This window comes from Eretmochelys imbricata, chromosome 1 (genome assembly GCF_965152235.1).
Source record: "Eretmochelys imbricata isolate rEreImb1 chromosome 1, rEreImb1.hap1, whole genome shotgun sequence".
NCBI lineage: Eukaryota > Metazoa > Chordata > Testudines > Cheloniidae > Eretmochelys > Eretmochelys imbricata.
The window spans coordinates 170477555-170492582 of NC_135572.1; the positions used below are offsets into that span (position 1 = coordinate 170477555).

General features: G+C 38.5%; 1 protein-coding gene across 2 annotated transcripts in view; it reads right to left on the reverse strand.

Annotated features, from left to right (window-relative positions):
• GABPA (GA binding protein transcription factor subunit alpha) overlaps positions 1-15028 on the reverse strand; it is a 39721-nt gene that overhangs the window by 19291 nt on the left and 5402 nt on the right. For both annotated transcript variants that reach the window (XM_077819766.1, XM_077819774.1), the window contains exons 3-4: positions 9564-9708; positions 4695-4779 (exon numbers count right to left, since the gene is read on the reverse strand). In XM_077819766.1, coding sequence (XP_077675892.1) covers positions 4695-4779; positions 9564-9708 — 230 coding nt within the window. The remainder of the gene's footprint in view (positions 1-4694; positions 4780-9563; positions 9709-15028) is intronic.

Genomic DNA, 15028 nt, shown 5'->3' on the forward strand with positions numbered 1-15028 from the left:
GGATGTAATGGTTCTTATTTTGTTTATCTGTGATATAATGAGAACTGCTGTTGGAAACTGTCTTAAGAGTCTTTGGGGAATTAGACATTTTAGATATCAATAAAACCTTTCAGTAACTGAATACTCATCTAAACATGACTTCTGACATTTTTATATTTTATACACCCCCCCTTTAATTTTATATTATACACATCCTTTCATTTTTTACATCTCTTTGTAAATATATATATGAAAGGGTGTGCACCCTTTTAAATTTCCTTAAGATGTATACAGAAGGCCTGAACTAATTATTTGTGTTACGATAGCACAAAGCGGCTGCAAACACAGATCAGAGTTCCACTGTACTAGGTGCTGTACAAACAAGGACAACACCTTCCCAGACAAGAGACAACAGGTAGATGAAACAGAAAATAGGGGTTGAGAGAATGAGGTAAAGTACAGAGATTATCTCATAAAATAAGCACTAGTATCAGATCACTAGTGCCTATTCACGGTCAGGAGAGGTGTGTGTGATGCTGTATAAAATGGAAGATAACTAGTTCACTCATCACTGTTACAAAGTTGCAGTAAATCTTGTATAAAGTATGTCATGTAAGGGATCTATGGAAAAATTATAATTTGTCAAGTATGATTACCTTGTTTAAATAAATGTATCACCATTGTATCTGAGGTTATAAACATTGGCTCTGCATTTGTATATAAACTATGTTCTGTTCTTGAGTGCCACCCACAAGGCAAATTTACATCCAGACTAGCCATCCCTGTGTTGGGCCATCCATGTGTTGATGGGCTACGCACATGTTAATGGACAATTGAGTAGACTCAGCTCACCCAGTGAGCACCTCCTGGAGATGTTTCAGAGAGCAGTGAGGCAATGGTTGCCCAATAGTTCAGCAAGGCATGTAAGGACATGTGATCCAAGACTCCATCTTTTGCCAGTATCTTTCCATGCACTTGGGCTGAAAGTATAAATGAGACTGTAACATCACTTCTTGGTCTTCAATCCTGCTCCACTTCTTCGGACTGTAATTTCTAAAATCAAGGAAGCTTTGAACAAAGAACTGATGACCCCCACAATCTTTGGGGTAATCCAGAGAGACTTATTGCAAGCTAGCAGACTTACCATCACTGCTATTATCCTGACCTACAGACTCTGAAATCAGTTGTAATGTATAGGATTCCTTTAAGCATTTAATAGCTTTCCTCTTCCTCTTTTCTTTTTAAATAAATCTTTAATTAGTTTACTAAAGATTGGCTGCAGCAAGGTATTTGGTGAGATCCTGAAAGCATATATTCACCTGGATTGAGTGGCCATCTCCTTGGAGTTGGAAGATCCTATTATATGTGATTTCTGGTTTTAATAATCATTTATCACAGAAGTCCAGTTGTGTAGGTGGTAAGCTAGGAGCTCGAATGCCTAAGGGGGACTATATTTTAGCTTCTTGTGATACAGGAGCTCATTTTTGTTACTAGCTTTGTTACCTCTAATGATAGAATAAACCACCAGTTTTGGGGGGTGTCTGCCCTATTTCTTACAGTCTGTCCTGAATTTGGCATTCTCAACCATGACCCATGCCAGGTAGCGTGACAAGGTGATCCATAAAATTCTCAACAATAAGTAGTATAGAGTTATTTGAAGGAGGAGAAAGTGGGGGCTTCACAGACTTTTACAAACATAAAAGGGGTAGCATGGGAAAAACACAAAAGGTGCTTTGAGAGATAAACAGAGTAAAGCAGATGAAGGCTGGCGTGGTTGACAGTGATAGTAGAGATGACAGTTTTAAGGTAACAGATTTCATAGGTAGGGAAGAAGTAACTGATAAAAGATCTTACAGGTGAAGACAGGAAACTTGTGCCTGATCTGGAGGAGAAAGGAAAGCCAGTGGAGGATGTGACCAGTAAGGTGGCCAAAAAGCTTAACATAGCAGCAGCATTTTGAATGAACACTACGATCTGCCAATCACAATGCACAGATGCAAAAAACAAAACAAAACAGATACTCCACATTTCGGTAATTTGTCACACATTTCAGTTACTTCTCACATACATTGACAGGCTTGAAGATTGAGAGATATACGATCGCTGTCCACCATATTTATATGTTATGTGGAGATACAGTATTTAAGTCTGTAAGGCTGTTAATTCAGTATCTCTTTCCCAAGTGTTAAAAATTCTTAAAATTATAATAATATAGTCCCTTTGGAAATGCAATGATACAAATTGCTCAAATAACTATAAATCTAATTAAATACAATTAGAGAATCCCTGTTCAAAAACAGTGTCTATACTGTAAGAATCTATAAATGGTCATACAACACATTTTTTCTTTAACGAGACCAATTAAAATGGATTTTAAATATTGTAAATTAACATTCAGAATTACATGAGAAGCTGTGATCTCTGGATGAAAAGTATTATATAAGCGCTAGGTATTATTATTTGACCCTATCATTAAGGCACACGTCCCATTGATGTAAATGTTGGCAAAGTTCTGCTTTCAGTTACTTGATGGCAAAAGTCAATTGAATTGTTCTGGATTCATACTGGTGGAATAGCAGAATTTGGCCCTCTTACCTCACTCTACCTAGACACAGGGTGAGAGGGGAAAAGAGTAAAAAATACAGAATATGGAAACATGAAATGTATAAAGAAGTACCAATATTTAAAGTGGCTGATCAAATGAAGAATTAGTCATGAAGATTGTTAAATTCAAACAAGAGTTTTATAAACAAGTTGAAGTATTTAAATAAGCCATCTTATTTTTTTTTTAAATATATGCAGCAACAGTAGTTATAATTCTGTTTTACATAAAACCAGGGGTTAAAGGCCTGTATTTTGATCCCTCAAAGAATGAAAACAGGCATAATAAATAAAGCTTTTTAAAACTAGAGAAGAACTACTCACTATTATAACAAAGATCAAATCATTGTTTGTCAAATGACTACAAGCCATTGAATCTACTGCTTTACCCATACCAGAAAAAAGTGATGAACTAACTCTGTAGATGGATCAGATCATAAGTAGCATTATTTTGAAGTAATAGCCTGAGACTAGCTTTCTGAAATGTTAAATTAAAATACATTCGCCAGATTTGTCTGTCTTTCTTTCCACCTCACTTCTTTCAGCTACATTTTAAGAAAACAGAGGACAAGCTCATGTTTCCTCATTCACACTAGCCTAACACTGGAGGAAGAGCTTTGACTTCCAGGAATACATTATGTCTGACAATATTGTTCTTTATTGTAGTTTCAACCAGTTTGCCAGTTTGGTCCTCTCTCCTTTGCACCTTATCCTCATGGCCAGGAGTTTTAGGCAGACTGAAGTCTTTATGATCTGTGCACAAGGACTCACCTGACTTGGACAGAGTCAGGGAGGGATCCTTTCTTTCAGGAACACATCTGGAAGGGGATCTGTTCATGTGTTTGCGAAAGTGCCCCTTACTCTAATGAGAGGCCCGAGTCAGCGATTCCTTGGGCTTAACAGCTCTGGCCTCTGCTCCAGAGCGTATGCTCAGAGGGGCGGGGCTTACAGACTAAGGCCAATGTACCGGGGGAGGGAGCGGTATCTCCCTGGCCTGTAGCTGACTGGAGTATATTGTCCTTCTCCCTGAGGTACTTGCTTAGTCAAAGCTCCTGTCCCTCATGGGTTTGAGGAGATAAGGAGCAGCGGAGCTGTACTTGGCAGAGACATGAGCCTCCTCAAAGTAGTAAAGATGGAGCTGGCGTTCATCACTGACTGAGAAGAAGGGGCAGGAGATAGTTCTTAAACCCGGCGACTCTGGGCATAGTCCCCAAGAAGAGGATCTCCAAGGGAGGGAGAAACTAAACTGTACTAACTAGAATATAAAAATCATTAAAACGCTAAAAATACTCACGACATACAATCATATTTACAGGTTTTGAAGACTATGTGAAGATAGCTTTGAATACAGAGGATTACAACTCGGGACATGTGGCACTAAGAAGGAATTAGAGGAGTGTCTATCCACACCACCCCTTATGGCCTTGGCATAGAGCATGAAGAGAGCAATTGCATAGGCACAAACCAACGGATGCTACTTGCTAGAAATCTCCGGTCTCAAGAACACGAGCACATGCGTACCCATGTGTGGAATACACACAGGGACGAGCACTAGAAGAAGAAACATTGGTTATGTGTCCGTACGGTTTAGTTCAATATATCTTAGAAACACAAGTATCAACAAAGAGATGACCACTTTAGGCTTTTGCTTCTGATCTTTAGTACATGATCAGTTGATAATGCCACCATAATTTAATTATTTGTGAAGCAGTAAGTTCACGTTATATTGATGTGTCTCTCAATTAGCAGGTGGCAATTCCGCTTCATTTGACTAGATATTTTGCCCAGCATGAGACAAACAACTGCTTGACCTCATTGAAAGGTCTCACATGCAGGGTACTGCCAAGTTCCTCCTTGTCACCATCCCACCAGTTTGAGATTTATATAAAGTTACTATGGAAGACAGACACATTTTGGGCTGCAGAAACATCAGTCCATGACAAATTTTAACGGACACTCTATAAACATATGGTGCACAATGGAAAAAATCAACCTATAGGAGCATGAATAATGCAGTTATATTTTCAATGCTACAGTTAAAAATAGTAATGCATGAATACACTTACAATATGGCTCACCTTGTATGACAGCAAATAAAATGCTTAACTGCTTACCTTGCCTGGATATTACTTGTACACTAAGCTGTACTGTTCCATCTGTCTTTACTCCTTGGTCAAAGAGACTGCGATCTGGGTCCAGCTTGATACAAGGAGGAAATATTTTTAAATTACTAGACTTATAATTAAATGCTTTTATAAAGTTATCTTGTATATTCAGTTCAAAAAACTCTGTACATATATGTCAGGGAATCAGAATACTTGAGTTCCTAACTGCAGCTATCAAATATTTTTAGTCTTAATCACCAAAAGCGTGTGCAGCACTGTACAAGTCATAGTAGACATGCTCTTTACCCAGAGAAATTTGAAATCTAAAGAAAAATTACTCCATGCTGATGAACAGTAGCTCCAATTACAAAAATTTTTAAAAGGAACTGTCAACCTGCAGTCTAGTCAATTTTAAAAAAAAAATTAAGTTAAAAGTAGTTTGCTGCTATGCAAGAGACCCCAAAAATGCCACAGGGAAAATAGTGAAGCCAACTATAAACAATGTACTGTCACAATGCACAAAGTAAAAAAGAAAAACACTTCTCTCTCTAATCTTAGGTGTGCAAGAGACCCCAAAAATGCCACAGGGGAAATAGTGAAGCCAACTATAAACAATGTACTGTCACAATGCACAAAGTAAAAAAGAAAAACACTTCTCTCTCTAATCTTAGGTGGTAACTGCAAAAATGCACAAAAGTGTGATTTTTAAGTTGACAGTATCCCTTTAATACAGATACGTAATACTATTTAATGGTCACTCACCAATCAAATCAAATCAATCAATCAAATCAATCTGTGATTCTGATTAATTCTTTAATGTATCTTTTACATGGACTTTAATACCCTTATTGTTACAGTACTATCTTCCTCTCTTCCTACACTATCTTCCTCTCTTCTACACATCAAACTTTCTGCAGAAAATCATTTATTTCACTCAACAGTATATAAAAAAAAGCGGTGTATTACTGATTTGTCCAGTACAATAGAATTCAAAGTCACATCTCACGCCCCAGCCACTGCGTGGAACCAGCTGGGAGCTATTTCCACCAGAGGCTATCTGATAGCCCTACTCTCTGTATCCTCTGGATAACAGCACCAATCACTAATCAGTTAAAATTGCTACTGGGAACCAGCTAGAGGCTACCTCTATCAGGCCATGATCATTGACATCAAGGAGACTACCTTCATTTCTGTTTTCACCTCTTTATTTCTAGCAGAGCAAAAAATGTTCTCTTCCCTCAACTTCCATTTTTAGGTGTTGGTAAAAAAAATGTTATATTCTGGGACATAACACTGTGAGGTCCAATACAAAGAAGCATTTCTACTGTAAGGGAGTCATTAACTATGTTTTAGCTCTTAAGAGAGCCTTCTTTCCCTTCCTCTTTTCATCATTATATCAAATAAGGCTATATCTTCACTAAAAGTGCTGCAACTGCACCGACAGTAATGTGAGAGGTCTTCCTGCCACTGTAATTAATCCACTTCCCCAAAAAGGCAATAGGTAGGTCAATGGAAGAATACTTCCATCCACCTGGTGATGTCTACATCAGGTGCTAGGTCGGCATCACTATGTTGTTCAGGGCTGTGAATTTCTCAGACCCCTGAGCAACATACCTAGCTCAACCTAATTTTTAGTGTAGACCTGGCCAAAGAGACAGAAAGGGAAAGAGGGAGTTGGTTTTTCACCACTGATCTAATGAAAACCCCAAATGAGGCTAACAACACTGGGAGAAGATATGTTCTTTTCATTCAGTGCCCTTCATGATCGCCTTCAGTTACATCTGCTTTAGAAGCAACCACATTAGTAGAACATAAATACTATTCCAGGTCTTCACAATATTCCACTGCCAGCACCTCACTGCAAGGGAATCTTTGCAGTAAGCTAGACTCTGCTTCAAACAACATACTACAGAGGTTTAAAAAAATGATAAGATTACAGATTTCTATGCAGGGAGTGACAGCAAAAGCGCTAACAGGATGACGAATAAAATGATTGTAAGCCTAATAAAATCCTCCATGATGAATTATAGTTATCAAATATTAAAGTTTTGAGAATTTGCAAATAGATCCTTATTAAGGATCTATCACAGTAGTTCTCAAACTTTTGTACTGGTGACACCTTTCACATAGGAAGCCTCTGCATGCAACCCCCCTTATAAATTAGTAACACTTTTTATATACTTAACACCATTATAAATGCTGGAGGTAAAGTGGGGTTTGGTGTGGAGACTGATAGCTCGCGACACCCTATGTAATACCCTCACGACACCCTGAGGGGTCCCGACCCCTAGTTTGAGAACCTCTGATCTATCAGCTAAAACTGAATCCTTTTTAGCTTCATTAATTGGTACTTTAGATATACTGAAAGTCTACTGTGCTCCAATACATCTATTAGTCTATAAGGTGCCACAGGACTCTTTGCCGCTCTTACAGATCCAGACTAACACGGCTACCCCTCTGATACTTGAAAGTCTACTGTAATCTTTTAAAAATATATTTTGTCAAACAAACTGTAACTCAGTGACTAGTCATTTTCACATCACAATAGGTCAATAATAGCATAATGTGGGAGGTCTGAAACAAAAATGCAGTTTTAGCAAATGAAACTTTTCAATATTTCCTGAGCTCTGAAATAACTCTTAGTGGCTAGAGAAAGTCAGCTTTATAATCTTAGTTCTTTTCTTTGGGCCCTCAGACCTCAAGAATATTTCCTGCTAAACTTAATTTACTTGAAAAATAAACTACATATATATTTTTTGACTGTGACAACAGAGCCTATTTTTACTATCTCAGCTTCATAATAAAAAAATACAAGTCACTGAAGAATCTAATTCCAATGTCAATATCGGATACATCTTTGTGTCCTGAATATAGTATCTTGTGATCATTTTTCTGTTAACAGATATTTCTAAATTTGATTTTTTATTATGCAAAGAATCTCTATGTTACACACTTTGGAAACAAGTCTAGCTAGAAGCTAGCTATAGGAAAAAATTAGGTAACTGTACATTTTTGTGTAGTTGTAGCAGGATCTGAATAAAAAAACTGAAAGACTTTAATATTTGCTATTCAGTTCCTGCATTTTATCTTTTGAAAAACTATACTCATCATTCTGTAAACTTAAAAAAAAAAAAAAAAGAAAAAAGTGACCTGTCTCAGAAAAACTATGAACTACAACTTCACCTACATCTGTTGCCTACAGCATTTTTCATCAACAAGGATAAGGTAAGAGCAGGGGTGGTCAACCTGAGCCTGAGAAGGAGCCAGAATTTACCAATGTACATTGCCAAAGAGCCACATAATACATCAGCAGTCCCCCTCCCCCATTAGCTCCCCCGCCCCCAGCACCTCCTGCTCACCTCTCCCCCACCACACCTCCCGTTCAGCTGTTCCCTGGCGTGCAGGAAGCTCTGGGGGGGAGGGGGAGGAGTGAGGGCACGGCAGGTTCAGGAAAGGGGGTGGGAAGGGGTGGACTGGGGGCAGGGCCTATGGTAGAGCCAGGGTTGAGTAGTGAGCACCCCCTGGCACATTGGAAAGTTGGCACCTGTAGCTACAGCCCTGGAGTCGGTGCCTATACAAGGAGTCGCATATTAACTTCTAAAGAGCCACATGTGGCTCCGGAGCCACAGGCTGGCCATCCCTGGGTAAGAGTATTAATAGATACAAAAATCCATGTTTTCTTTCTGGGAAAATAGGAGCATAACTTCTCATCACTAAGAATGTCACTCCTACAGCTAGTGCGATCAAGCATTTGATAGCATCTCCTATTCTACAGATATAGAAGTATATACACATACTGTAATAACTACCCAGACAGAAATTCATAAGAACATAAGAATGGCCATACTGGTTCAGACCAAAGGTCCATCTAGCCCAGTATCCTGTCTTCCGACAGTGGCCAATGCCAGGTGCCCTAGAGGGAATGAACAGAACAGGTCATCATTAAGTGCTCCGTGCCCTGTTGCCCATTCCCAGCTTCTGGCAGTGGAAGTTCCAGAATATATGGCTCTCCTGTATGGTGAACAGTAACCACACATCAGGGCCAGCAAATATCTTACATACTTTCTTTTAAACTCCGTGTTACTACCCAACGAGGGCTGAAGTAAAGCAATTTCAATGTATGCCAATAACCTTTCCTGGAACTCGAGAGAATCTTTAAGTATTAACAAGAGTAGAAGGAAATTAGAAAGGTTACCAAGTATTTATTTAGTGGCTGTATTATTTAAGCTTTATAAAAGTTATCATGAAATCAATTCGTATCGAAATAAAAAAAAAATCATCATCCAGGAAACCCTGCAGTAACCATCTATTTCAAAAACATACATTAAAAAAAAGTCACAATATGTTTTTGTATAACTGCAGAACAATCTTTACAACTAGACCTGTAATCATCAGAAAACACAAAAAACAATGCTGTGTAAAGCTCTTCTGGCTTCTGAATTCAGAAAATCTGAAAAAGTGCAACTCCCATATGCACGAGCAAGTAGCAAAGGCTTCAGGGAACAGTCAAGCCTCCTGACCTAAGATACCTTGGAACATAATTCTTAGTGTATGATCTGTACTTTCAAATTATAATATTTCCCCCCCAAAATTGATAAGACATTCTGCTACTCAGATACATTTCTGACACAAACCCTAAAAGTTTCCCAGTTTTATTTGCAGTAAATTAGTAATTAATGGGTATATATTATAAACAGTTTCAAGTTGATGAGACTGACATTTGCAAGATTAGACTCTTAACTGTAGACAATTTAGCAAACTGAAGAGTGAAACCCCCTATATAAAGATCAGAGTGGAGGGAAGGGACTAAATATACAGAACTATTCTCAGAGTACAGTTAGAACCATCAGAAGAAGTTTTCAACACTCTTTGATTTACCTGGATATCTTGCAGGCAGATTTCATGTGCGTCCAAGGAACACTGAAGTCTTGGTTCCAACAACTTCTTAAGATTTCCAACTGGTTCATTGATGTCAATAGCCTGACTCACAAATTCTGCTGTAGTGTACGTCTGCTCAACGATGCTTAAACACCAAAGGATCAAAGAATTGATTATTAACTGGATGTTAACAAAACAGCTTTGAACATGAATTAGCTGTGTGTTCTCCTACAGTAATAAAAGTTAAAACAAATTGGAGATAAGCTATGCAAAAGCGAATGTTAATGCCAGAAATTTTAATAGTTTATTGAAAGCCCTACTCAGGGTATGCCTACAGAGCCCGCAGCAGCAAGCCTCCCAGCTCCGGTCAACAGACTCAGGCTTGCAGCACTCATGCTAAGGGCTCTAAAAACAGCTGCAGACAGCTCTTTGAAGTTGCAGCTGGGGCTAGAGCTCTGGCTCTGAGGCCTAGGGATAGAGAGGGTGGGGTGATCATATGTTTTTACTCAGTGACACTCTGGTCTTTTCCCCCAAGTGGTTCCATTTAATTTAAATCCCAGCAATGTGTGAGTAGTTAGAACTATAAGTCATTTAAAAAGACACTCTGATTTGCAGGTCTGGACTTGTCTTACATTTATGGTCCATCTCAAAGAGCTTGTTGCTATATCTTAAAACTGGGCACCAGCTATTTTTGAATAAAATAAATTGTAATTAAGCAGTTTTTAAGCTACTGATATCTTTTTGTGAACAGTGCTTAGACAACTGCAATGTTTCTGAATAATTGCTTTTTGAGAAAAGAATTTAAAAAAGTTTTTTTTTTAAAATTGTGCCACTTATCGAATGTCTATGTTCTTCTATTTGTCCAAATGTATCCCATCACAATTAAAATCTGAAACAAATATTAAAATTGGCAGGTGCAAGAGGCAACTGTTAGGGACAAAAATAGTAAAATGTTTAAATAAAAATCTGCCATTTTTGAAAAGAAATCTGCCAATAAAAATGAAAAAATAACCCCCCATCCCCCAAACATGATGACTAAAAAATAATGTAAAAAAGTCACAAGGGATAAAAATAGTCACTTTCTGCACTTTCCAAAGGTCACCAAATGGCATAACTAAGTAAGGAACAGAATTTAAGTGACTTGTCAATAGTTAAGTAGGAGATCTGGAGAAATGACAGGAGCAGAACCCTGATCTCAGAAATGCTAAGACAATACAACTCACCGACTCAATTTCTTTTCCAAATCTCTAATTAGTTAGAAAAAATTTTAAGATGAGGATAATGCTTGCTCACTTCTGTATTTTAAGACTACCAAATGAAAAAGAACTAAATGAGTGCAAAGAAACTAGGTAATGCGTTTAGAAATGCCAAAATTTTTCAGATGGGCTAGTACAGGACCCATCCTGAAGGCCGCTCTGTGTAGGCAGATCTCTGCACCTACAAACAGTCCCTATCCTTTTATTTGATTTTTAAAAAACATTTATATGTGTATTTTCACACAAACAAAAGGAAAAAGAACAGACTTAGGGGGAAAAAAAAGGCAACAGTCAAGACCCTAAGAAATACCAAAAAATCTTCTTGTTCAAAAACCCACTTAAAGGATTCTCACTCTAAATATCACCATTTATAAAACCCAAGTACTTAAAAGCAAGGAAGTGAAATAGTTAACGACATCATAAGTCTTACACTGCCCATGTCAACATTTCACTTTCTTCACAAAAATGCAGATTTTATCATAAAACAAACATGATTCTGATATAAAATACTGCTCTTTTCTCAGTAATAAACAACACAAAATCCTTCCTAAAACAAGTTTTATATTTAGATGGCACTATGATCAGCCATATATAAAAGTCCACATAAATACATATTTTTATCTTAGAATACACCAAAAATCATTTCATGTGTCAGAGTTAAAAGGCTGTTACATTGTGATGAAAAATGTATTTCTTTATATCCAAGGTCTGGGCCATCCAGGTAAATAGATTATTACCAGGATGTGTAATCAATGGCTACCCCAGGAATACATAATTACCTCACAATTCGAAAATATTAGCATTTTGTTTCACTCTGAAAACCCTTTTGGTATCCAAGGAACTCCTGCAGAATATTAATAAACTTGGGTGTTTGTTGTGATGGTGACACTGCTGTTAACGTAATGAAAATATATGTCCATAACCAGATTCCTTCTCTCTCCTCTACTCACAACAGCAAGCAGAATGCTTTGGTGAGTCCCCATTAAACAGAAAAGGGATGGAACGTTGGAATCAGAAGATTCCACGGCAGTTGGAAAATAAAGAGAAATCAGAACACCCTCCCCCCGCACACACACACCCTCCCCCACCTTCCCTGTCACGGGAGAACGAGGGGATGAAGCGTTAACAGGAGCTGGGCAGAGCACAACAGCAATACAGCACCAGGGAAGTGATGGTGAACTGGAGAAAGGGAAGAAACTGACAGACTAGTGAAACAGAAAGAGCTGAGAAATCCACCCGGCAGGTAGGAATGACTCTGGCATCACCTGGAACTGGGGAAGGAGTTCAACTGTTGCCATCTTTTGTTACATAATTTTTTCCCTTTGAATCTCCAAGAAGTCTGCAAGGAAATAATTAGTCCTGAGAGGGATAAATGGGGTTCAGTGCGATAGCATTCAGGCATTTATATAAAGCACAGCAGTGACTCACTTGCAGCCACAGCTTCCAGAGCAGGGGACACATGGGTATCCAGCCTCATTGAGGAGCAAGTCTAAAGGTTAGCATACAGGAAGGACAGACAGCAGGATAAAGCATGCACTTAGCTAGGAATAGTAGTCAATGAAGGAAAGATAATGGTTATAGTACAGAGCAGGTAGAAAAATCTCACTCGACGTCTTCATATTAAGAATGGGTTAAACTCCATGCACACTGCAGATAATATAGAAGGATATAGAAGTTTGCATGCTACAAAGAGAAACCTGAAGAGTAACCTTGGTTTTGTCACCTACTATTAAAGCAGTGGTTCTCAAACTTTTGTACTGGTGACCCCTTTCACATAGGAAGCCTTTGAGTGTGACCTCCCCCCCGCCTCATAAATTAAAAACACTTTTTAATATATTTAATGCCATTGTAAATGCTGGAGGCAAAGCAGGGTTTGGGGTTGAGGCTGACAGCTTGCAACCTCCCATGTAATAGACTCACAACCCCCTGAGGGGTCCCAACCCCCAGTTTGAGAACCCCTGCATTAAAGCTATGTAGACCCAGGCACTTGGACATCTCATTAAATTGTATGGAGTTCCGATCCTAAGGAGAGCTTTGAGGGGCTGGTGCCTTTGCTTAAGTACAGAGGGAGCGTACAAAATATAGGAGAATACTCAATTTGTTAAAAATAAAGAGGAAATCAGATTTAGAGGCAGGATTTATGTTGTCCATTTATACTTTTTTCCTCCAGTGCAAAGGGGCTAATACCTAAAGGAAGCTCTTCAAGAGTAGGTAACAGAGCCATGATTATTATTATTTTTTAAACTGTAGACAGTGGCAATTAAGCTGTAGGAGCAGATTTAGACAGAAGTAAGGTAACTCATGTAGATCAAAAGGTTTTTAATCTCTGGTATTTGCAGCAATGGCGGCTGCGCTGTTAATGTCACAGATATTATCTCTTTCCCCCCTACCCCCCCTTCTAGTTGCAAACTGCTTTGATTTACATCCCTTTGATGGGAAAAGCGATGGCATACTGGCATCAGAAAGTTGGAATCTGAAGTTCCTATAACAGTTGGGAATGGCAGCTAGAGAAGGACATATTGATTTAATGGCTGTACACATGCTGCAGACTTCACAAACATGCTCCTGGGGAGTTGTCAAGGCAGTGAGAGTGAGGTGAAGAAAGGAAAGGAAGAGAAGACACTAACAGAACCAGAGTAAAAGTAGCAGACAAAGAAAAAATGACTGAGAAATCACAAACAATGCAGACCCATCATACATTGTAATCAGGGTCTGGAAGGTCGGAATTGCTGCTTGATGATTTGTTCAGTTCTAAAAGTGATTTCCATTTCTACCATAGGTTTGTTTTTACTTCAAGGTGACAATCATTTAGTTTGGCAAAGGGTAAATGACCTTAAGAAAAATAGCATAGAAGAAATATTTACATAATGTGGTGAGAGGATTAGAAATGGCAGTCACAACAATTACAACAGGATACTATGGGTCATCCTAAGCAAGTTACATCTTGTGTGTTATGGCTTCCTTTCGGCATAATAAAACAAATTATATACATTTTCCATTAGTCTGATTTTCCTAACTCCAGGCCAAAAGTACTAAATCTTTATGGATAGAAATTCTATGTTTAAAAAAAACAGAAGTATAGCAGTATGAATAAACTACCGACCACCTGACCAAGATGGTGATTGTGAAATACTCAGGAAGATTAGAGAGGCTACAAAAACAGAAAACTCAGTAATAATGGGGGATTTCAACTATCCCCATATTGACTGAGCACATCACCTCAGGGACAGAGACAGAGCTAAAATTTCTACACACCACTAATGACTGCTTCTTGGAGCAGCTAGTCTTGGAACTTACAAGGGGAAAGGCAATGTTTGATTTAGTCCTAAGTGGTGCACAGGATTTGAAGTCTTGGCCAAGAAGTGAATATAGCTGAACTGCTTTGTAATAGCAGCCATAATGTAATTAAATTCAGCATCCTTGTAGAGGGGAAAATACCAAAGAAATCCACCACAACAGCATTTAACTTCACAAAGAGGAAATACACAAATATGAGAAAGCTAGTTAAACAGAGATTAAAAGGAAAGGTCAAGAATGAAATGCCTGCAAACTGCTCAAACTAAATGTATCCCCCTACCCTCCCCAGAAACAAACAAAACAAAAACAGTAACAGAAGCAAAAAGATGCCACCATGCCTAAATAACAGAGTAAAGAGGCAGTTAGAAACAAAAAGACATCCTCTAAAAACTGGAAGTCAAATCATACTGAGGAAAACAGAAAGGGGCATAAACTCTGGCAAGTCAAATGTAAAAGCATAATTATACAGGCCAAAGAATTTGAACAGCAACTAGCAAAAGACACAAAAACTAACAGCAAAATAGGAACATCAGAAGCTGGCAGCCTGCCAAACAATGGGGGGGGGGGGGGAGAGAAGAACACTGCATGACAAAGTGCTCAAGGAACTCTCAAGAAAGACAAGGCCATTGCAGAGAATGTAAATGAATTCTTTGCATTGGTCTTCCCTGCAGAGAATGAGGGAGATTCCCACACCTGAGCTGTTCTTTTCAGATGACACATCTGAGGAACTGTCAATAGAGATGGTTTTGGAATGAATTGATAAACAGTAATAAGTCACCAGGACCAGATGGTATTCACCAAGAGTTCTGAAGGAACTCAAATAGTAAAACTACTAACTGCAGTATGTAAATCAGCCTCTGTACCAGATATCTGCAGAATAGCTAATGCAACACGGATATTTAAAAAGGCTCC